The sequence below is a fragment of the Chironomus tepperi genome, unplaced genomic scaffold (assembly GCF_022539635.2).
Source record: "Chironomus tepperi strain 1889 unplaced genomic scaffold, CSIRO-AGI_Ctep_v1 contig_128, whole genome shotgun sequence".
Classification (NCBI taxonomy): Eukaryota; Metazoa; Arthropoda; class Insecta; order Diptera; family Chironomidae; genus Chironomus; species Chironomus tepperi.
Window position 1 is genome coordinate 139,498 of NW_027226250.1, and position 23,100 is coordinate 162,597.

General features: G+C 33.0%; 1 protein-coding gene across 2 annotated transcripts in view; it reads right to left on the minus strand.

The window, feature by feature from the left end:
- The window catches only part of LOC139087620 (E3 ubiquitin-protein ligase TRIM9-like), an 82,735-nt gene extending 73,636 nt beyond the window's left edge, over positions 1–9,099 (minus strand). For both annotated transcript variants that reach the window (XM_070636481.1, XM_070636480.1), the window contains exon 1: positions 7,511–9,099. In XM_070636481.1, the coding sequence (XP_070492582.1) occupies positions 7,511–8,374 (864 nt within the window). In that variant the 5' untranslated portion in view covers positions 8,375–9,099. The remainder of the gene's footprint in view (positions 1–7,510) is intronic.
- Positions 9,100–23,100: the final 14,001 nt, after the last annotated feature.

Here is a 23,100-nt window from a genome sequence, read left to right on the forward strand (position 1 = left end):
TCACGGGGTTTGTTCTTCAATGATGTCCATTAACAGATGAGCATGGTTGTGATCGGTTTTAGCTTACTTTGCTTTTGAGGGTCAAACTTCAACATCTTGTTCCAGAGCTCGAAGTCGACTTGAATTTTGTATGAAATCGAGTCGACTTTTCCATACAAAATTTGGTTCGATTTCTGTCTTGTTTTAGGTCATATATCACTGTTTTATTGAAAGAAAAGGGGAACCAGGAGTATTGGGGTCAATAATGAATCCATAAAATTCTGGCTACACTCCTATCATACCGAAATTCGTCAGAATCAGATGACCGCAATGTTTCAGAACCTAATCTAAAGCACCACGACTGAAAAGGTGGGAATTCAGCTATCAACCCGAAAAGATAAGAAGCATGTTCATGAGAATGTGCGCAAAATTGAGCATGTCCAATTATATTGCTTGAGTTTACCCATGGACACGCTTATTAAACTAAAAAGCTGCCAGGATAAGCCTAAAGCTTATAAGCCTTTGAATCAAGCTCGATGGACGTAATTTACAAACAACCCCCTTCAGAAAAATTACGAGTTATGGAAACATAAATCGATTCTACATTAAATATACATAATATTTACATGGACACAGTTTAAACTTTAATTCAGACCTATAAATAATAACTTCTTTTTTTACTCCTCATAGACTCAATTCTATGAATTTTAAATTTTCAAATATTTCACATGTCATTTCGATGACAAACAGTTTTTTATATCCAATGTCATAAAAATCAAAAAAATAAAATTTATGACTAGCAATTTTTGTGGCCAATAAAAAGAAAGAAACGACGAAATATGTTTTTATGAATTATACTAATTCCCAGATTTTCGAATATTTTATGTCTTTTTGGATTTAAATTATGGGTGGCTAATGGTCATTTTAGAATAAAATAATGGATTAATAATAGGAAATAGAAAAAAAATGTTGACTATGACTTTTATAGTCATTTAATCTTAATACTCCGGTAGCACTGGAATTTAATCTTGTCGTCTCCATTTTTCCATTTCGCTAATTATTTCTAATCCTACAAATTTTATTGTGCCTGTTAAAATATCTGTCATTACATGACAATAAAATTCTGTGCTTGTTTTCATCGATATTGTGTCTTGTTAAGTTACATTTATTATTTTTTATGATAATCTGTCTGGAATTTATAATCAAAATATTCTAATGAATATTTTCTAGACGGTGCCGTTAACTTTGTTCAATAACGCGTATAGTGATTTAAAATTGTATTTTTTCTGATTTTTGAGGGGTAGGGATGCAGTTGTGGGATTCATATTTCGTCTCAAATTGATTCGACTTCATTGAAAAATTTAATTAAATTCAGTTTCTAATTTCGTTGCGTAGCAAGGGAAGTAATAGGAGTAATAGCATTGTTTTCAATCCCGAATGACACGAATTGATTAATCGATTAAAAAGCTTGGTTCCAAGATAGGGTGACTCACACTTAATACCGGATTAAGTTTAAATCCAACAGAATGTCTGAGTCTAACTAGCTTGGTACTGGATTTTTGATCGATTAACCGACGTGGGTTATTCGGGAATGATTCAAATTCAAGTTAACAACTCGGGATTCAAATCTTCTGCTGTATGATTGTTTAAATGATATTCCTGAAGTTTTGACATTTTTTCATCAAGAGCTCGACCTAAGAGATACGAAAAATCATCTAAAATTTGACCAAATTATGGCCAAAAATTCAGCTGAAGTCTGACCGACTTGGGCTATTCGGGAATTGATTTAAATTAAAATTTTCATCTTAAATACATAGAATAGCTGTTTAAATTCAGTAGTTGTGATAATTCTTCAATAATAATTCAATCCGAGCTATACAAATGAATAAGACTCCGCCACCAAGCTACCATTTGGCATCAACTTGAAGGCAGCTTCTATTTGATAGCATCAAATATCTTTAACAGAGTCTTGCAAGCTCCATTGCAGAGACATTTTCATTTGTGTAATTCGGGCTCCAAGTCAACTTCGAATATTGTCTCTAACTCCTTAACAGCATCTAAAAAATTAATATTCTGCATCACAACAAAGGAAAGAAATTCTGACAGTTAAAATCCCAAATATATCCGCTCCTAATCTATCAAAAAATATTTCATATTTAGGGAAAGAAAGAAAAGTGTTCAGCATGTTTCCCTTCCAATTAAACATTATTATTATGACAATGATGATGACGATGAAAGTGCATAAGACCAATTCATTATATTAATAATATCCATTCCATTCTTCCAAGTGCTCTCCAGAAATTTTTTTGATCGATAACATTGAGCCAATAATTTAATTAAAAAATATTTTTATTCCTCATTTTCTGTGAGGAGACTGAAAAATATTAAAAAGGAATAGATAGCAAAATATATGAGCTGAAAACAACCAGAGAGAATTGAAATGGAATGAAAAAAATAAAGTTCAACCCCCGTCACCCTCTTTTTGTCGTCGCAACAGCGCTATGAATAGGAGAAAAAAAAATTTAAATTAATGTCAACCCTCTGAGGCACATGTCTTTAATGAGATTTCTTCTCTATGACAAGAATAAATGGATTTTTATTTCACTTCCATTTCATGACTGCATGTAAGTACGAAAAATTGATCAGTTACAGTATTATTGTTACATAGCTTAATACCAATTTCTCTGAGTCGATGCGGAGGGGTTTCAGCCATGCACTTTTGTCATAAATCTATCTTTGTCTCAATGCCAGATTGCTGTATTTTTTAATATTATTTTATAAAAATAACATTATTGATCCCTTCATGATACCAATCTCCTCCTATGTCTTTCATTCTTTCCATTCCTTTCCTCATCATCATTCATTCAATCAATTTTCTTCTCTCCTCAATGCAATTTGGTTCCTCTCACATTGCTCATCTAAAATGTTAATGCAATTCCATGATATTAAATTGCCTGTCTTGGATTTAAAATGCATATACAACTTTTTTTATTTTGTGCCACAACTAAATCCCTTTTGCTGTCTTACTCACTTACTTTCTTTGCTAAATGAAATGAATAAGAAGATAAAGAAGAAATTGGACATGAATTTTTATCTTTAGTGATTCTTAAATGTCGAGAAATTTGGTCAATGTCATATTTTATGCAATTTTGCTGGTCCAGTTAAAGGCACAGTTATGAAATGAATTTGAGATGATTTACTTTCAAGTATGTCCAAAATTATGATTTTTTGGGGGTTATTCGTAAGTGATGTCTATCTAGAAATGAGTTTTTAGAGGTTCTGAGCTCAGAATGTCTTGGTTGGATTGAGCAACTCAAGACCCGGATTTTTGGAGCAAACAGACTAATCAAATTAAAGAATTTGGTCTACAGTGAGATGGAAGAGGCGGAGGGGGAGGTACTGCATCCCCCTTTGCTATGCCTTTACATGAATTGTCCCAAAACTGCTTCCAAAATGGTAAACATCATATCCAATTGATCCATAACATTCTGCACAACAATTTAATGTAATTTATATCGAGGTCTCTCGGTAGGAACCTCAACCTTAACATCGAACATTTCAAAGAGTAAATTCATAAAGAGATTGAAAATTGACTCAATTCATTCATTCAATATTGGACAATAATAATCCTCAATCGAATATAAGAATATTCTCGTATTTCTGTACACTCTGTGTGTGTTTTTATTCTTCCCAATAGCAAGCATGTACTATGTGAAAATTTACTCCAATGCAAATTTAATTTAATTAAATTTCTTGTTTAAGACCTTCAGCATGATTGAAAGGCGTTTGATTGCAGACTTTTGCTCATTGAATTGTAAAAGAAATACAATAAGAAATAAGGCAGTAAGATATTATGGTGAGACAGCGCACGTTGCATATATTCTTGTATTACTTTAGCCTACCATGTATACAGTCAGTTCATGATGTTAAAGTCAAATGAGGAAAACACACAGTAAAACAAGTAGTCGCTTCAACTCGTTATTCATTTCACAAAAATGTCCATATAGACACTGAGCTTATTTGAAACGCTATTTAAATTTAATTTTCAATATACATATATTCAGCTATTGATTGCGATTTATGGGGAATATCGCTGGTCGTATGCTGGTCGACTCAATATGACAGTTGTCAAATTCGAAAATGAATGAGAATTTAAATTGATCGACAAAAAAATTTTTTTTTTGCAAAACTCTTTTTTTTATGTTTATTGTGGAATGCTGGCTTAATGTTTACTGACTACTCAAAATGAACAACTTGAAAGTAAATTTCAGTCAAATGATAGTTTCAGTGACAGAAGATCTAAGCAAACACCAAACCATCATCTTGGATTAAAATCATGTGATAGCAGGTAGCTCAAAAAAAACTATCAAAGACGAGTGACAAAATTGACTAGAGGAGATAGACAAAGAAAATAGAGAGACAGCAGCAAATAGAAAAAAAAGTTGTGAAAAAAATCGTGAAGTTTCGAGTAAATATTTGAATGCTGCCGTTGCTGATTTTTTTTTCTCATCTCTTCAAGTTCTTTAAAGTTAAAAAGTTTGTGAGTTAGAATAATTTTTGGATGGTGTACAAGGCGCATTTTTAGGTTTTGGTCAATTAACTGAGGTCTGCAGGAGGATCAACCTCTTAGGGCCAACAGAGCCAATAGGGCCAATAGAGTCAACCAGATCCAACTGATGCATCAACCTCTTAAGACTTACAAAGCAATCGGAGCCAATGGGGACAATTAGAGCCAACAGAGTCATCAACCTCTGAAGGCCTAAAGGGTTAACGGAGCCAACAGGGGCAATCAGATTCAACAATGGCAATCAGATTCAACAATGGCATCAACCTCTTAAGGTCTACAGACCTAACAGTACTTTCAGGAGCAAACAGACCCAACAGAGGCATAAACAACTTAATCCAAAGAATTCAATCTCACTATCAAGCTTGTACCCGCTTGTCAACTTCAATAAGTGCGGCATGTCTTACGACAAATCAACCACTTAATCTTCAAAGAATCGAAAGATCACAGCCTCTAATCTGTTGTGTACACATGATTGTTTAATCTCACAAATATTTCACCTGTCCATAAATTAATTGAATTTTTTTTCTATCAAATGACTTTAAAGCTTAAGAACCAATTGACTTTATATTTTCAACCAGTCATCTCAGTCATTGTGAAAGAATAAGCGCATTAATCCCACTTGCCGCTATTTTAAACACGTTTCGAGGAAAATAATATCCACGGTATAGTAGACAAGAGAATGATTGAAGTCACATTGACAGGTACTGAATGTCTGCTTAGCAATACCGCATAAGAGATAATATTTACATATTTAATTAGAAGCTAAAGCTGCTAACTGGCATTTCTTTTTTCCACCCAGTCAGTGTTAATAGTATCTGCATGTATGACTTTTTCATTTTTTTTTTCTGCCACATCAATTGTGTGTGAATTTGTCCTGAGAAAAGTCAATTAATTGAATAAAATTAAATACCATATGTGGAATTATTTTGTAAATATTTAATTAAATATTTATGTGCCTTTAAAAAAAATACTAGCTGAATGCTTTTGAATCTCTCAATTCATACATTGCAATTTTTTGTTTCAATTGAAATCCCATGGCATGTATCATGTTTGTTGAATTGAATTCTTTGATGTTTGCATACTGCTCAAGGGGTAGCAGACAGAATGTGTATGAAGCTTTGTATTTTTTTTTTTCATTTGATGCAGCTTTAATGCTGTTTAGGTTAGGTCCTGACATGTTTTAATAAGGGGGTCTTGGGTGACCCTCAAGAACTCATGCCTTAATATGCTTAGCAAAAATTTAGCAAGAATTGAATAAAAATTTGCAAAAATCTTCAAAAATATCACAAAATTACTCAGAAGCTCTTCTATAAAAGGAAGCATAAAATTTACTTAATGTCAAAATATTTGAGATTATGATACGTACACACAAGCGAGCGAAAGTAAACAAGGATTAGAGAGATATGAAAGTAAACATGAATTGATGATTGTGTGTGAATAATTCGCTTGAATAGACATTGTTTAAAAGCTAATTAAACATAATTCCTTCCACTTCATTTATTTTATTAAAAAACCTTTCTCTAAGTAGATTTTTGTGGGAAATTAGTGGGACACCAAATAAAAATTAAGTAAGTTAGCGAAGATGTTGATAGATTTAGCATTCCAGAAAAATAAATAAGCTAAATGATAAAAAATCCTGGAGTGAATTTGACTTGGTGCTGGATTCGATTTAAATCGGAAATCATAGCAGAATCACGCCGGCTTGGTGCCGGAATTGGATCGATTAACCGATTTATGATATTCGAGATTGAACTTGACATTATACATTGTATAATACTAAGCTATCGATATTCAGACAATGTGTAAGGAAGGTCATGGATTAGATTTGATTTTTGGTCAAAAACAGCATATAAAGAAATTTATTAAGAAGAGGTTGGTACACAGTGTTAAGTATGGATGAAAAAGTTAATTCTGAATGGGGGCTTCGGTCGAATGTTCAGGACTCAGGTAACCTTATTAAGGAAGGCCCGATCAATTTTTTTGTTCCCAGAAGCCACTGCATGGTTCAGTCGAAGTAGGTATACTGGTCCCCTTGATTAAGTTCTTGATGGCCAAAGAAATTAATTAGTGTGCGTCAAGGAAAGTTCGGAAATTACTAATCGCTTAGGAGGAGTGGGGGACTCTACAAATTTTGTTACAGAGTCCAATGTCCAACGTTCCTACACAATTTTATTGAAATTTAGTTAAATTCTCTAAGGAATCCATGAACAGATTGCAAATCCACCAACATTTTCTTAATACATCTCATCTTGTCTCATCCAAATGACATCAAGTCATAAATTATTATAAACCCTCTCAAGATTTAATCAGCAGTCACTTAATATTATAATTTTTCATACGTGTTAAATTTATAACTTTATACAGATTGGATTTTAAAATATCGAGAAAAAAAAATCCTTTACTTCACATTTATTAACGCCTTTATTTTATCCACCTATGCACAAAAAAAACCCTACCCATGATAATTTTCATTTGCACACAATATTGAACTTATTGAATAATTATCCAATAAAGTATCGCGAATATCTTTATTGCATTAAATATATTTTGACGGGTCATTAAATAAAGTTTTTTATCACATCTTGTCTCAACAACCATTTAACATCTTCATATCGGCATAGCAAATAAGAGATACGAATAATACTGTTTTTTAAGGAAATTACCAAGCACAAAATGAATAAGTCTGTAAGAATTTCAGCATGTTAATTAAATCGTTCTCATTTTTTTCGCACACAGCACAAAGGTATGTGTATGGATATATTTCTACAAATATTAAAAAATTAATTTATTTATTTAGTTGTCGGACGGCGGAGCCTTTTGAATTTTGCTCTTTTTTTTCTCTTCCTCGAATGTCTTTCGAATGGCATAATGAATTGAATGTACGAAAAAAAGTAAGAAGAGGAAATTCCTTGCTTATAGGAGAATATTATTATTATTAAGAACATGAAAAATCACTTTGCATACCTTCTGTGCTTTACATATTTGTGAAATAGGCTGTACATCGTGTGAATTGTGGCGCTGCTCATTTAAACATTGACTGCACGTCGGCAATTTACATCCCAAGCAAAACATTGTCAATGATTCGGAATGTTCTATACAAATACTTTCACGAACTTGTGATGCACCGCGGGGTCTCGTTAAAATATGTTTTGCCAATGGACCACGCATTGGATGACACGAATCGCGACACTGATCACAATATCTGATTTCACATTGTTCGCATACAACAGATGCGACTCGCGGTGTACTTGTGTCACACATTTGACATCTTAATGCTTCACGCTCACAGAATCGATCGACAATTGATTCCATTGTTCGATAAGCAGGGAGATTTCGTGCACCAGATTCGTCAAAAAATACAATTTTACGACAAAGTGGACATGCAAGTGAATAAACGGAGCCAGACGGTGGAAATAATAATCCTTGTAGATTTGGTGTTCCGGCGTATGAGTTTGGACGTGAATTATAACAAATTACACCAGAATCTGCCTCACTCAAAATACTGACTTTATCCGCTTGATCTTGATCACTTGAGACACTTTCCGTTGCACTTGAACTGCCTGTACTAACAGATGATGACGATGATTGGGAATGTTGTTGGAGAAGATGTAATGATGGATGATTTATTGTTGTTGTGGATCCAGTAGCAGCACCATTTACTGCGGCTGCATTTGCAACAGTTGTCGCTGGTGTTTGATTGTCCAATGCACATGCAAGACACACTGCATGATAGCATGGTAAAAGAACTGGATTCACATACAATTGCTTGCAAATCGGACACCTCAGTTCCTCCTCCATATTATAATTCCCAATTGAAGGTTTCGACATCGAATGGCTTTTTTTGGATAACTTTCTGTTTGCATAAAATTCATAAAGTTTGTGAATAGAATTGAGTCAACATAATCGAAAATTCCAATTTTTATTCTTGATATTCCTTTTTCACTTCGTCGTTCCTTTATTCTTGACTCAAATCAAATTATTATAATTTTTTTTTGTTGTTATTATTTTTATATTCCCCGGTATATCTTCACTATTCTTTTATATTATTTTTTTTTATTCCTCCTTTCTTCTTTCTGAATATTTTATATCCATAACTTTTATATCCATCGACAAGACACACAAAAAAATTATTCTTATTATTTTATTTTCGCAAATTCTATTCACAAAATTATCAAAAGAACTTCTTAATCACTTTCCTCACAGATAACAGCAGTTCCTTAAAATTCATTCACTTTAACCTTTTCCTTAAAATTTTTCATTGCCGTAGCTCAACATCCCCTTTAAAGATTTTTCAATTATTCAATTTCTTTCCACTTTTTCACTGACTCGTAATCCTTTTTTTTCTATTTTCTCCGTGTAATCCTTTTTAGACACTTTTACTGTGAATCACACTTAATCCATACACGAGACTTAAAATATTTTTTTGCCGACCGTACGGTCCTCACAAAATAACTTTTTAATTGAACTTTAATAATTTTTAATTCACTTAAAGGAAAATTTTTTGTTGAGACACACAAAAAAAAATACGCGCCGAACTCGAAAAGCATCCGCTTTCATGCACGATTGAAATACTATTGAGACAGTGGATAAATGTACTGAAATGCTCTGTTGACGGTATATTATTGTAGATCTTATTTTGGTAGATCTCTCTCAATTTTTTTTGGTGAGAGTAAAAATGAGAGAGAAATGTAACGAAAATGAAATTCTGTTGCATATTGGACTTGATTCTTATAAGAATTTTTGTTCCTATGTAGACCAAAAGTTGTGTTTCATATTCACAGTCGTTTCAATTACATATGATATATGATACCATAATAAGTAAGGTATGAAATAAGAAGAACTGAGAGGACCTTTTGTAATCATTGAAACAATCAATTGACGGATGTCGAATCTATCCAATATTGACACGACCATTGAAATTCAAGATCGAAATTATTTTTTTTTGTTCATGGCAATGATATTGTTCATAAATAGTATTTAAGAATGTTCCCAAGACAGTTTGGGATCGATCTATCAGTACACGTGGCATCGCAATCAACAGAAACGTGTGTTGGTACATAACATGTAAGGCTTGTTGTATGATGCATTGATACTTTGAACCCCTTTTATCGCTGTTTCCTTTACTAGTATGGGGTGCTGCAAAACTGATGCAAGATAAAATTCACCATGAACTTTTGAGGACATAAACATTGAAATTTTAAAATGTTGTTCTTTTCAATTATGAATAAGGTACTTGAGGGGGTTGTTCGGAAATTATGTAACGCTTATGGAGGGGGAAGTATCCCTATTCCTTTTTAATTCTGTTATAAAGCATTATGGGTGAAGGGCGATTGAAAATGGTATATTTAGCGTTACGTGATTTCTAGTAGGAGTCATTTGCATGTTACGTCACGAATGATTACGATTTATTTTGCTCATGTTTGTACTCAAATTTGAATCAAATGAGGTGAAAATTCTCTTGGATTCTTTTTCCTATTAGAATATTTGGGGTCAATCACCCCTTTCACTTTGCTCTCATTTTCCTTCTTCGGACAAAATTATTCAATTTTCTAGGGTATTTCTAGAATAAAAATCCAAAAACTTAGCTCTAAATAATTACAAAAGAATTTCAAACTTTTGCTTCCCATCCTTAATAAATTCCTGGATTGAACTCTGATCAAGCTTAGACACTCATCTGAAAATTGTAAAATTTATACAATCCTACACAATCAAGATTCAGATGCCCATCTGAAACTTGCAAAATATATACAATGAGTGTTACAGCTAGGGTTCTCAATACCGGTATTACATGCATTTTAATTAGGACACTTTTGCAAAAAATCGGGACATTTTGAGGCTTTCGGGACGCTGCTGTAGAATATTCTTCCCGGCAAAAATTCAGCAGATGGCCGCCCTAAAACCCAAATCAGAATATTTCCAAAAATTATATATTTTTAACAATTTTTAAATGAGTGGCTGAGTGGCTGAGCCTTCATTCCTCCTTAGATATTTCTATCTGCTCCCTACCCCTGATATATCCCCTTTATTTTTTAAAGAAATCAATTAAGCTAGACAAACATTATGTATGTCAAATCATAACAAAGAATTGAACACTTTTCAATGACAAATTCACCCCCGTGTGCTTGAAAACTCTAAAGTTGACATTTCTCACGATTCTATTTAGCAATCAACAGTTAACAAAAATTATATAACTGCATGATGACTAACAAAATACAGCAGCAGCAAAAAAGGAGGTTATTGATTTAATATTTATTTATTTTTTATTTATTGATGTAATGCAATAAAAAAATTCCCTTTCATCAACAATCCACTCCAGTCGACGTATGTGTCTACATCCACATCCATTTTCTGTTTATTTCGCGATGAGCGACAAGAAAATGAATGAGAAAAATTATTGCTAGTGAGTGAATGAAAAATTATTGCAGCATCTTCACAAATGCCAAAATTTGCTACTATTCCTACATATTATTCAGTCAATGAAAGATGATGCGACTCTTGTGCTGCTCCCCTTCAAAGAAACAGAAGAAGAGAAAAAATGAAGAAGAACAATCCGGAAATTAATTTTTGATAAGCATCCTCTGTTAAGTAAGTAACATTTTTTCCTCACAAATTTTCCTCTGTCTCTCCTCCATTCCCCCGACTCCAATTACACATCAAACTGAAATTTTTCATCATCAACACATCACATCACCAGAATCTATTTATCGCGATGAAATATATTTGAGAATTTTACTCAAATGAACGTACATGCTGCAAGAAGCTACTTAATGGGAATCAAATAACAGCATTTGACCCACTTCGGAGTGAAACTTTTTTTCTCTTTCATCCCCACCTCCAATGAAAGTGCTTCTTTTTATATTTCTATGTCCCCCAACTTCCATCCTCGTCATATACACATTCACATACTTTTCGCCATTTGCCAATGATCTTGATACGATGATGATGCTCTTTGATGAAATGCTCAAATGACACGATGAACTTACGATTTTAACATGCTGCGTAAAGTTTCTTACGTCTTATGTTTCCTCTTACTGTGTTTTGTTACTTTTCTTCTTTTACTTTTATAGCTTTTTGTTTCACTTCTTTTACAATTTTTTTTTCCTTTGGTTCTGGTGAAAAAAGTTTTAATGTTATTACAACAACAGCGTTTTTGCTGCTCTTTGGGGTGAACGAAAAGTTTTCTTCTTTTTTGGTATTTTTCGTGTTAACTTAATTTCTGTTATTTTTGGCGATAAACGTGTGGAGACGGTATTTTTGATCCAGTGGATTAGTTCTAGTTTTTGACGGATTTTTTGCAAGGTTCATAAATATTTTAGGAATGTTTTGATGGAAGTGTTAAGCATTTAGTGATATGATGATGAAAATGGGGGTTATGTAAACTTTATTGAGGTTCAGTGTATGTGCTTCAGCATTATTATGGGGTTTAATGCAGTAAAAGTGTTTAGTAATTATGTTGCATGTATTTTAGTGTCGGTACTGAAAACTAAAGCTGCTGGGTATGGTTATGCTTAGAAATTATGTAAAACTAGGATTCAATCTCGTCAAGATCGACTGACAGACATTGATATACCCTACAAAGTTGGGATTTATACGGATTAAATTGAGCAGATCTTTAGAAATTTCAAATTAATATTTGCCGAGCTTAGAACAGAATGACAGATAGAATGACCAATGATATTGAATATATCTATCACTTTGGGTCAAATACATGCAGTTAGTTGCAATCCTTCTCGTACCTAAGTGCCTAACATCCACCATCTCGTGGTTTACTCCGTTAACCGGTTTAACTGAAACAAATGAAGAAGATTTTAAAGACATGTCCGAATGTAATAGATGGCAAACCAAGCTCCAGGCTAGGTTATGTGATACTTGTAGTATCACTAACTGAAACTCACTTTCAACTGAACCTCAAAAAAGAGAGACCAGAGTTTGTTCTAAGAAATTCTGATTTGGATGCGTAGCTAAGATAGCGGTGGTCCTTTAATGTCTCAAACTGCCAGAACAGACGTTCTTTGCAAGCAACAGTGGCCCTAAGGGCTCACCATTCAAGCAAGCAAGTAAATAAGACAATCAGATCACATTCAAACCCACACTCAGTCTGAATTTAAATGTCATTTCAAAGTAATTCCATAAAAACATAAATTTTCATTCAATCGAAAACTTCTGTCCCAATCACCAAATGAACTGAGAATTTCCTTTGAAATTTAATTACTTGAGTATCAAAATTTGCCTAAATTCTCAGAACACTTGAATTCGTGATAAGTTTCTGCCGACCCAATTCAATTCCAACATTTTTATTTTTATTCATGTAATTTTAGAACCTATCAAAAAAGACTTGACAACGATCCATTCAGTCACTATATGGAATGAAAAATTCACTTGCTCAAGTCGAACAGAAATAAAGAATTGAATTTCATAATCCCAGCTGGGCATTAAATTGAATAAATCGAGTCGATGATTTAGGAGATTTTCTTGTTGTTTTTCTAAGACGGGATTCTCACTCAATTCTTTGTAAGACGAGAAATAAGAAAATCTCGTAAGATGAAAAAACTTTTCCATCACGTCGATAATGTTACAAACACTCGACACTTACTACTCACCTAATTTTCTATTGATTATATAAATAAATAGTAGAAAAAAAGTTTAAAGTGTGAATGAAAAGCAAATATAGAGCAAGCAAGCCATTAAAGAGCTGAAAGAAAAAATCTCCAAACGGAAATGAAACTTTATCGCATCATACAAGGAACAAGGAAGTGTAGAAGGGAAGAAAATCGATAAAAAAAATCGCATAAAGAGAAATGAAAGAAGTAACAAAAAAAAAAGAATCGATTCAATTCCTAAGTCGAAATATAAATAACGATAAAAAAAAGAGAAAAGAAATGAAGGAGAAAATTACAGGCGAAAAAAGTGGCGCTCATAAATAATAATAAACGTATATCAGTAAAAAAAGTATTATATAACGAAAGAAAAAATCAGACGAACGACCTAGTTTCCTGACATGAAAACGCATAACATATCGGAGTGAAGGAACAAAAATAATATCGAAGGGTGGCAAAAAAATTGCTATCAAGACATAAAAATTAGATTTAAAAAATATTATTTCTTCTATTTCTACGTCTCCCATGTTTTTTTATTTCTTAGCTTCTTGTTCAATCCTGTCTATCTATTTATCTATTTTTGTATATACATCTATTGACATTATAGTGATGCAATAGACATCATCATCATCAACATCATAATCCTAAACAAGAAAATTCAAAAATGAGTTTTTGAACAGTTTTGAAGTTTGGGGAAGTAAAAAGCGCATTTTATGGATCTTAAAAAAAATCAAACATTGTATGCACTAAACACAGGCTATCTGCATCGAAAAACTTGTCCGCTAAGGTAATGTAAAATCACGCCGTACTAACGTATTGAGATTTCTTGCTGATTAACTTGTTGCTTTTTGTTGTTGTTGATAAGAAAAACGAGAAGTATTTTGCCCTGAAACGAAACCGTGATGGAACTGATCTTTTAAAACGATTCCGAGTTAAAGTTTGAATTTTGTTCGACCGCATTGTGACCGAACTTGGAACAAAGTGTCTTATATCATACTGTTTCAAAAATGCGCTAAAAAATTGCATAAAAGAAATGAAGACAAATTTATTAACCTAAGCATAATAAACGTAGGTAAAAAAAGTATTATTGCTCAAAAAATCAGACGAACGACCTAGTTTCCTGACATGAAAACGCATAACATATCGGAGTGAAGGAACAAAAATAATATCGAAGGGTGGCAAAAAAATTGCTATCAAGACATAAAAATTAGATTTAAAAAATATTATTTCTTCTATTTCTACGTCTATATGTTTTTTTATTTCTTAGCTTCTTGTTCAATCCTGTCTATCTATTTATCTATTTTTGTATATAGTCTATTGACATTATAGTGATGCAATAGACATCATCATCATCAACATCATAATCCTAAACAAGAAAATTCAAAAATGAGTTTTTGCAGTTTTGATGATCTAAAGCGCATTTTATGGATCTTATGAAATAGCATATAATCGCACTACACATGTAATGCGAATAAGACGAGAAGTTGTCGTGATGGCTGTGACTTACATTGTGTTCCAAGTTTTGCGAAATGAGGTATCATATGTATGTATTGCCATGTCTAATTTATAGCCTTTCTAATTTATGTTCTAGTTTGGGTCTCACTACTAACTGGTGAGTTATCATTCCAACTTATATTAAAACCAATACAATGATAGGTCGCATCTAGATCTTAAATGCATCAAGCATACCAATTGTATTCTATAGTATCGAGGTTCAAGTCATAAACTTATACTCAATACATAAAACTCGAGTTGCCCAAAAATGTGCTTAAAAATCTACTAAATACTCAATACTAAAGTACTTGAAAATTCATCAACCCTTGACCCTATCCCGATATATTTTCGCATATATTACCATACATTCTAAATGCCAATTTCAAGCTTGAGTTAAAACTATAAGCATATTTACTTATGTCAATCAATATGAAGTGGATATTTGCATTTCCCAGTATATATGTATCTACAAACTAGAATACATTCTCAAAGGACAACCAAGCAACCAAAACGACAAATCACAAACTTGAATATCTCAATTTCCTAAACAAGTCAGATAAAATTCGAAAAGTGTATCGAGAGCAGAAGCAATGATAATAAAGGGATGGAAAGAAAAAGCTATCAAAGTAGATTGGCTGCTGTTTACTACCACCGCTGTTGTTATTTCACAACATCTTGTTAGACTGTATATTTACCAAAAATATTGATTAAAGTTGAGGATCCTTGATGAAAATGAGACAAGGAGTTTATTTTTTAATACAGTATAAAAAAGGGGCAAATTGTGATGAAAGACAATAGAATCGTCATAATGCAAACAGCCTCTCGCAATGAGTTCATCTCAACTCTCAAAATATAAAGTTGCTTCTGTTAAATAAAATTCTTTTCGACTATCCTTTGTTGATAAATATTTGAACAATTTTTCGTTCATTGTTTAATCCCATCGACGATATATTGTAGATGGCTGAATTCTCATTAAATATACTTTTTTTTAAATAATGTCTGAGTTGGGAATAAACTTCATCGGCACATGCCATACACAAAAGAATTAAATAACAACAGAGAGAAAATATGTTTCGTGTTATCACAATATCATTATAGGCATAAACAACGAAAATTAAGCTTGGTGAATTTTCATATAAAAAGGACACAACAAAATATGGTCTGTGAAGTACGTAAAACAGAACAACAAAAAGGATTCGAGAGCTCATTTAATTTTTTTTGGTCCTCCTTCCTAAAAAATAACTACAAAACATTAAACAATTCTTCTTCTTTTGATCCCTTACCCTCTGTACTTAGTTCTATGTGGCTACTTTATCTTCAATTTTGCACACAAAATTGTCAGTGCACAATGATTCCTTTTTTTTGTGTGTGCTGTTGTTTTTCATTTCATGATGAATAAAATATTGCTCTTCTGATTTTCCTGTTTTTTCTTTTTATGCCTGGTCACTTGCCAGTAAGGATGTTTTAGTTTGAAACATTTGTACATTTCGGTGTTTAGTGATAATAATAGACATTAATAATACTTGGATAATATTCTATCAGATCTTCAATGCATGCGTCAAGTTGGTACTGCTTTATGGTTGTGAGACCTAGCTTCTAACTACAGACATACAACAAAAACTACGGGGTTTTGTGAAACACTGCAATAGACGGATTTCCTGATTCTGGTGGAGTGGTGATTCAGTTGATTGGTCGTCAAATCAAGTAAACTATAAAGAGCAGATCAGGAAGATATCATTCGGGAGGTCTTCAAGCGAAAGTATGGCTGAATAGGTCGTATCCTGAAATTAAGGGGAAGGGGCTTTTTGTCTCGAAAACCACAAGCAAAATGAGGACGGGGTGTTAACCTTTCTGATTACTCCTCTGTACTCTATTATTCATAATTCCGTTAAAATTCATATCTTCATATATTGAGGTTCGTCCAAAATGCAGGTCTACAGACGTAAAAGGCAGGACTGTGGCCCTAAATGATCCATAAGGCACATTCGAAAGTTATAGATCAGCGAATCTAAAATGCAGGAAATGCAGACCTTCGGTTCTTAGCTGAATCCTAATATACATATTCAAAATATATCCATATGACTGCCATAAAGTAGCACTTCGAATAAAAATTCACCATATTGTAAATTGGACCGTGATAGCAATTGTCGCGTAGCATAGTGTATTTGGATGAGGAGTACTAGAGTCAGAAAGGGGATTTTTTGGGTTAAAATATTGAAAATTCCACTCCAAAAAATTAGAAAACCACCTCAAAAATTTATCCAGCTTTACCCCTGATAAATAATGTGGTTGAAATGTGTTTACGTCCTTTTAATCTCCATTTACCAAGAAACATAGCGTATGTAATGGCGTTTACAAAATTATTAATTAACCCAGCAATTCCAGCTATTTGAAACATTAACCTCGTTATCAAATTCCTACAGGCATTCTTAAAACAATAAATTGTCCCATCTGCTTATCAAAATTTGACAATAGAAGCACATTCTTCGGATTATAAACCAATAATCATTTTCTTATGAACTTACGTAATTGATAATAATATTCAAGATGAAAATTTTGCGGTTTTAACTCCGTTATCTTTACTTTTCCAGGTGTAAATCATTGCCAATGTGGCATTTCTTCCGACATTTAATTTTATTGTTGCTCTTAATGAACAGAAAACTCAATTAACAGATATCTTGAATATCTTTAATGAGTAGTCATAAGATTTTACAATTTCCTAAGATTTCCCGAGCGACACAAAATGAAGAAGCAGCCATTACTTGCTTACTGACTTACTTCGCATGCCGTACAGATCAAATGTGATCCATGTCTTTGCTTAGTTTGCGCCTGAAGCTGGTTCTATTGCTAGCAACCACTTACCAATTACCGATACTAAGAAGCAGTCAGAGCGGCTTCCATTTGACTTCCATTTGATTTTGATATTAGAGGCTTATCTGAGCCTCTAAAGTCACGGACCGGACCCTAACAGACAGAGATTGCATTTAGGTACCGTAATGATATTTTTGTCCCATACGGAAAAGCATCTTTGCCTGTTAGGGGAGCCTCTAATCATTAGAGTCTAATGCTCCATGTCGACCCTTCTTCATTTGTGTCTTTCGGGTTATTCCTTAATGTTTGCAAAATTGTTTTGCTTTTTTAGTAGCAATTTTCCCAAAAAGTATTAGTCATAAATTTATACACTCATAAAGTCAAACGACTTACTCACTGGGAATTTAGTCTTTGTTTTTACCATCCTCCCTCATCTCAAAAGTGTGTAACTGTAAAAAAAACATACGAATGTTGTACAAAATCAAGTGTGCGGATGGCTTTTGTATATAGCATATTTACGGTAGTTTATTTTGATATTAAATAGGAGAAAAAAAGGGTTCATGCTCAATATGTTTTATGAATGGTAAAATGAGTGAGATGGAAACAATACACACAAAAAAAAGTACATTGTTGTATGTCATTTCCTAGGATCTCAATCTGCTATTGTATTTACGGTTAAAACAATGTTTTTGGAACCAGCAGACGTTTTTCATCATTTTTTTTTTAGTTTAAATTAAGAGCAATTGAAAATCGTTTAACCTTCCACTCCTCTTTATACTGTGTGCAAATCTATATGCTTCATCCTTTCGGGGGATACTTTTAGTCTCAATTTCCATTCCTTCCAAAAAAAGAGTTTATTACTATTGAAAATGAATGTATATTGTGTATTGGATACGATACAGCAGAGCTTGTACTGAAATATACCCTATAGTAATATTTACAAATGATAGGTTTTCATGCCAATCCTATTTCACATCACAATTTTTCTTTTTTGTGTTGTTTCCTCCTCTTTACTTATTAAGTTAAACAAAAAATAGCTTCGGGACATTTCAATTTGGTGTTTGTCAAATGCAGTTAATCGAAAAATTTCATTTGTGAATAAATAACGGAGAGCAAAAAAAAATATTCATTTAAGTTATCATTATCATATTTGCGCATCACAATCGTTGTTATTGTTATTTCATTTTGTGCAAAGTGCAAAATAAAAATATACAATGAAAATATGAAAAAGGGCTGATTTACATTGAATGAAATTAAGAGATATTATATAGTGTGAAAAATGTCAACAGAGCGCATTTTTGTATGATTGTCGAAAGATACACTATGAAAATTCCCAGAAAAATTCGATATCTTCAGGCCTCGTGACACTGACTTTGAGCAAAATTTGGCAAAATATAGATCGCACGCTAATGTTTTTCCAAGTCTTGGTTTTGACAAATTTTCGAGAATGAGACCAAGACCGGGCCGAGACCTGGTCGAGCCAGGCCGGACTGAGACTGACAAACCTATAGATATTCCCTTGTAGACTACGGTCTTGGTACTGACGGATACTGCCTTGTAGACATGGTCTCGGTTCTAGTACCGGTCTCGGTTCTAGTTCCGGATTTCTCGGTTCTTTAAAGGCATTGTTTTTCGATTTATCTCGAGAACCATGTTCCCTTGAAGGTTTATCAATTTTTAAAATTGGGTTTTTAAAAAGTCTAGGTTTTGGTAGTTAGAGTTCATTTTAGAACTTTAAAAGAGTAAACATGAGATAAACTGAACACCAGAGGCTATCCTAATAGGCAAAAATATCTCTTTTAGATACCGTAGTCCGCCTGTCTACGATTCTGGTTTTGACCAATTTTCTGATAACCCAGAACTTACCAATTTAAAAATACTCAAGAGTTATTTAATTTTAAAAGAATCATTATTGGCAGATAAGGTGCACAACATTTTCAATTACATGAAGGGGCATAGTATCTATTATGACCAATTATTGGACTCTGCTTTGACTACATCATTTGATTTTTATAAAACATTTTCAGAGTTAAACGTTTCATTCCAGCCAAAGACAATATGACTTAAATCAACCCACTCAACACACATGATCCTTCCAAAAAAAGCATATCAAACCTAAAAAAAATTGAAACAGAAATTAAATTTAACTTTAATGCATAAATAAACGTCGAAAAATACATATTTTTCATTTTTATCAATGTGTTTTTTCATGTGGCGATGAAATTGGAAATTAGCCATAAAAAATGTTTTTATTGTATTACAACAGATGAGAGAATTAGCATCAAGAGAGTGGAAGAAGAAAAAATATGAATTTTTATTAGCAATATTATTGAATGAACGCCTTTCCAGTATTTCGACAAGGGAGTCTCGAGAGCAATTTAAGTCGCATGGAATCAATAAAAAAAATGTTTTGTTTCTTCTTGTTATTTGATGAGTTTTCTGTACTCAAAATCAGTGGTGGTCAACCCTTATGTCGTGACACAATAGTGTGTTGAGAAAAAAATTGGAAATGCCAACCCCGGAACCATATGCCAAGTGTGGATTCGGTCGAAGCTATTCATCAAGATGTACCGCGACACACAGGTTGTCCACCACTGCTCAAGATACATATGTTGATGCAAATGTATGTAATTTTGATGATTACATGAAAATGTTATGTTTTTGGATTGGCACATACCTGGATGTTACGATGAGTGTCCTAAGAGATTGAATTTTTATGATTATCGTGAAATGTTCCAATGATAAAAATTGTCAAGTCTTAACACGTCTTATCTGTAGCTTGTAATATTGCGATAATTTGAAATGTTCATCTTACTTAAATCCAAAATTTTTTTTTATTTCCATCAGAAACATTCATTAATGTCTGTAAGGAGAAAATTAAACAACTTTCTGAGAAAGGACAACCTTCGGAACTAAAATTGCTTACATTAGAAATGAAAAATGAATTCAAATTCTATTTAAGACTCAAATAAAAGTCAACAAAAGGTACCAGTTTCTGGGCCGCTTTTGTTATCGTCCTTTATTTAATGATGACAATAAATGTATACCTTTTACCTTAAAAAAATACAAGAATTTTCCTTTAAGCTCAGGCGTTTAGCAACTGTTGTTAATAAAGCAATTTCTTGAAGGTAAGACTTAACTCAACATTAAAGTCTATAGCTTTAATGCAAAAGAATGAAGATGAAGAGATTTATTAAATATAAAATCTTGAAGCATTCTTGACTGAAGCTTGAATGCTTTCAAACAATTCCGAATCAATTCAGTCTTGTGTAATAAAATTACGAGTGAAATATTTCAATATGAAGACAGCATCAATGCTGTGATATCAGGGTGGGTTGTAATATCTAGGAAAAATCATGAAAAAAAGTCTTTTAAAGGATATTCTTATATAATCGTGGGCTTACATTGAAATCTCATATGCTTTTGTCAAGGAAATAAGAAGCAATCCCACAAACAAAGAGCAGAATTTTAAGTCCTATACCCAAATAGACTCTTTGCTCATAAGCATGGTCACAAAATTGAACTGGTTCAATTACATTGATGTACTTAGTGACTTAGTACGCTTATTTAGGTGTGTATGCTCTCTGTCGGCTAGGGTAAGTCACTATGAATCTCAAAAGATGTTCTTTATAACAGTACTAATCAGACTACATTCTGTGGCACACTTTTATGCAACTTTTATGCCATGACGTATTTGCTTGTGAGTTGCGAAAAGTTTAATTCTAAGAACAAAGAGTATGTCACCAAAACGTGGTATCTCTGAAAAATGTAAAAGTGTAAGAAAGTTTAAAAGTTTGTCTAGTTTGGTTGGTAGTGTTCTAAGTATTCGCAACTTTTTCACAGTGTCGTGTGTTGAGACGATTCTTTAAAATAATTCATGTCAATTTGTTAAAACATCCAATTCTTTAAATGATTGCGATTTGCTCAACGGCGTACGAAAAGTTCGATTCCTTGAAATCCATTCCCAAGTCAGAGAAATGCTGAAATGTGGTGAATTTTGAACCTCCGTCTCTACCGTGTGCTTTAACCTGGATTGACCTTTAAAAAGATCCCGAGCGATACAATGAGGCAAATCGCATTTTTCGCCGTATAAATGGATCGAAATTAGTCAACACTGTGTCATTAGAGAAACATCGAGTTTTGCTGTTAATACGGTTCCTAACAGGCAAAGAGCTTATTTTTATTGTACAGAAATGCCACTACGGTACCTAAAAGTGGTATCTCTGCCTGTTAGGATTAACGTTGTGATTACACATTGTTTGAAGATCGATAAGCATATTGTTTAGCAACTCTACGGCACAACTCTGATGTTAATAAAAAAAATAAAACATTTTTGAAAATCTTTTAAAATTCCTAGTCTTGCGAAGCACTATGATTGTGAATTTTTCTTATTTAGTCAATTTTATCATCATCATATCATGCTGCTAAGATTCAACATAGCATTTTTTACAAGAATTTAATTTCATATTTTTCAATCTAGTTTAATGTAAAAAAATTTCATTCTATTATGAATCACAAAAAATTCTGCACATTTTTTTGATTTCCGTTCGACCTTAGTTGTGATATAGGGCAAGTGAAGGCAACAAATGTTCACTTGTTCATTTCACCCATTTATATCACCGAGGAAGAAGAAGAAAATGTGATGACTCGAGGAAAAATGGAAGTTTTTTATTGCAATCAAATTGCAGTAACGTTCCCTCCTACATATTGTTTTATTCATAGCATACAATAGCCTTATTCCTTATTCCTTTATGCACATTAGCATTCGCCTTTACCCTCGTTTTACAATTATTTTAATTTCATTTAATGACAAACAATAAATGAGCAAGTGAGTGAGTAAAAAACTCAATTTTAATTAGTTTTCTCACTTGTGCTACGTATAATGGCTAGTCATAAATCTTATTGGGATATAAATTCATACATTCATCCCCCTTTTTTGTCAGATGTATATTTTAATGGATGCATCGCCTAGCAACACTTCATTATTTTCTACATAAGCCTTCATAATGTGAAAAAATGAATTTTTTTATGATGATTCATTTTCAACTTTCTACTTTTTCATGATGCCAATTTTTGTGCCAAGGCACCGGCAACAATGACGATGAGAATATGAAATTTTTTTTTTTGCAAGAGTTTGTTAAGGAACGAGGCAACGATGCATGCTGAATGAAATGCTCAGCCCATCTAATCCTACATCAATTTACCTAAATTTTTGTACTGTCATTAGGTGGAATTGGATTTCCTTTACTACTGACTTGCTGACTTTGTTGTCTAGCTTTGTGACAGTTCTATGAGTTTGCATTGTTGAGCTGTCTGACTGATTGTGACTTCTTGGTTTAAGAGATGTACAAGAAGGTGAGGACATCTTGATAGGATTTTTTAGCACAAGATCTTGTTCGGAACCTTACTTTTTCTATGGTTGTAGAGCAAAAGAACATCTCCCTACAAGATAATCCGATTGGAACTCATGTAACATCATTTCTAGTCGCATACTCATACTACTAAGCTACCGGGGGATGTTAGGGAGCATGGCACGTAGCACATTAAAACTTCTTGCCCCTTGTTGCCCCTTCTTGCTAGTGCTCACTTCACAGCTCTAATCCTAAAGATACCCTGAAAATGGCCAGATTCGAATACCTTCAGTTTAAAAGT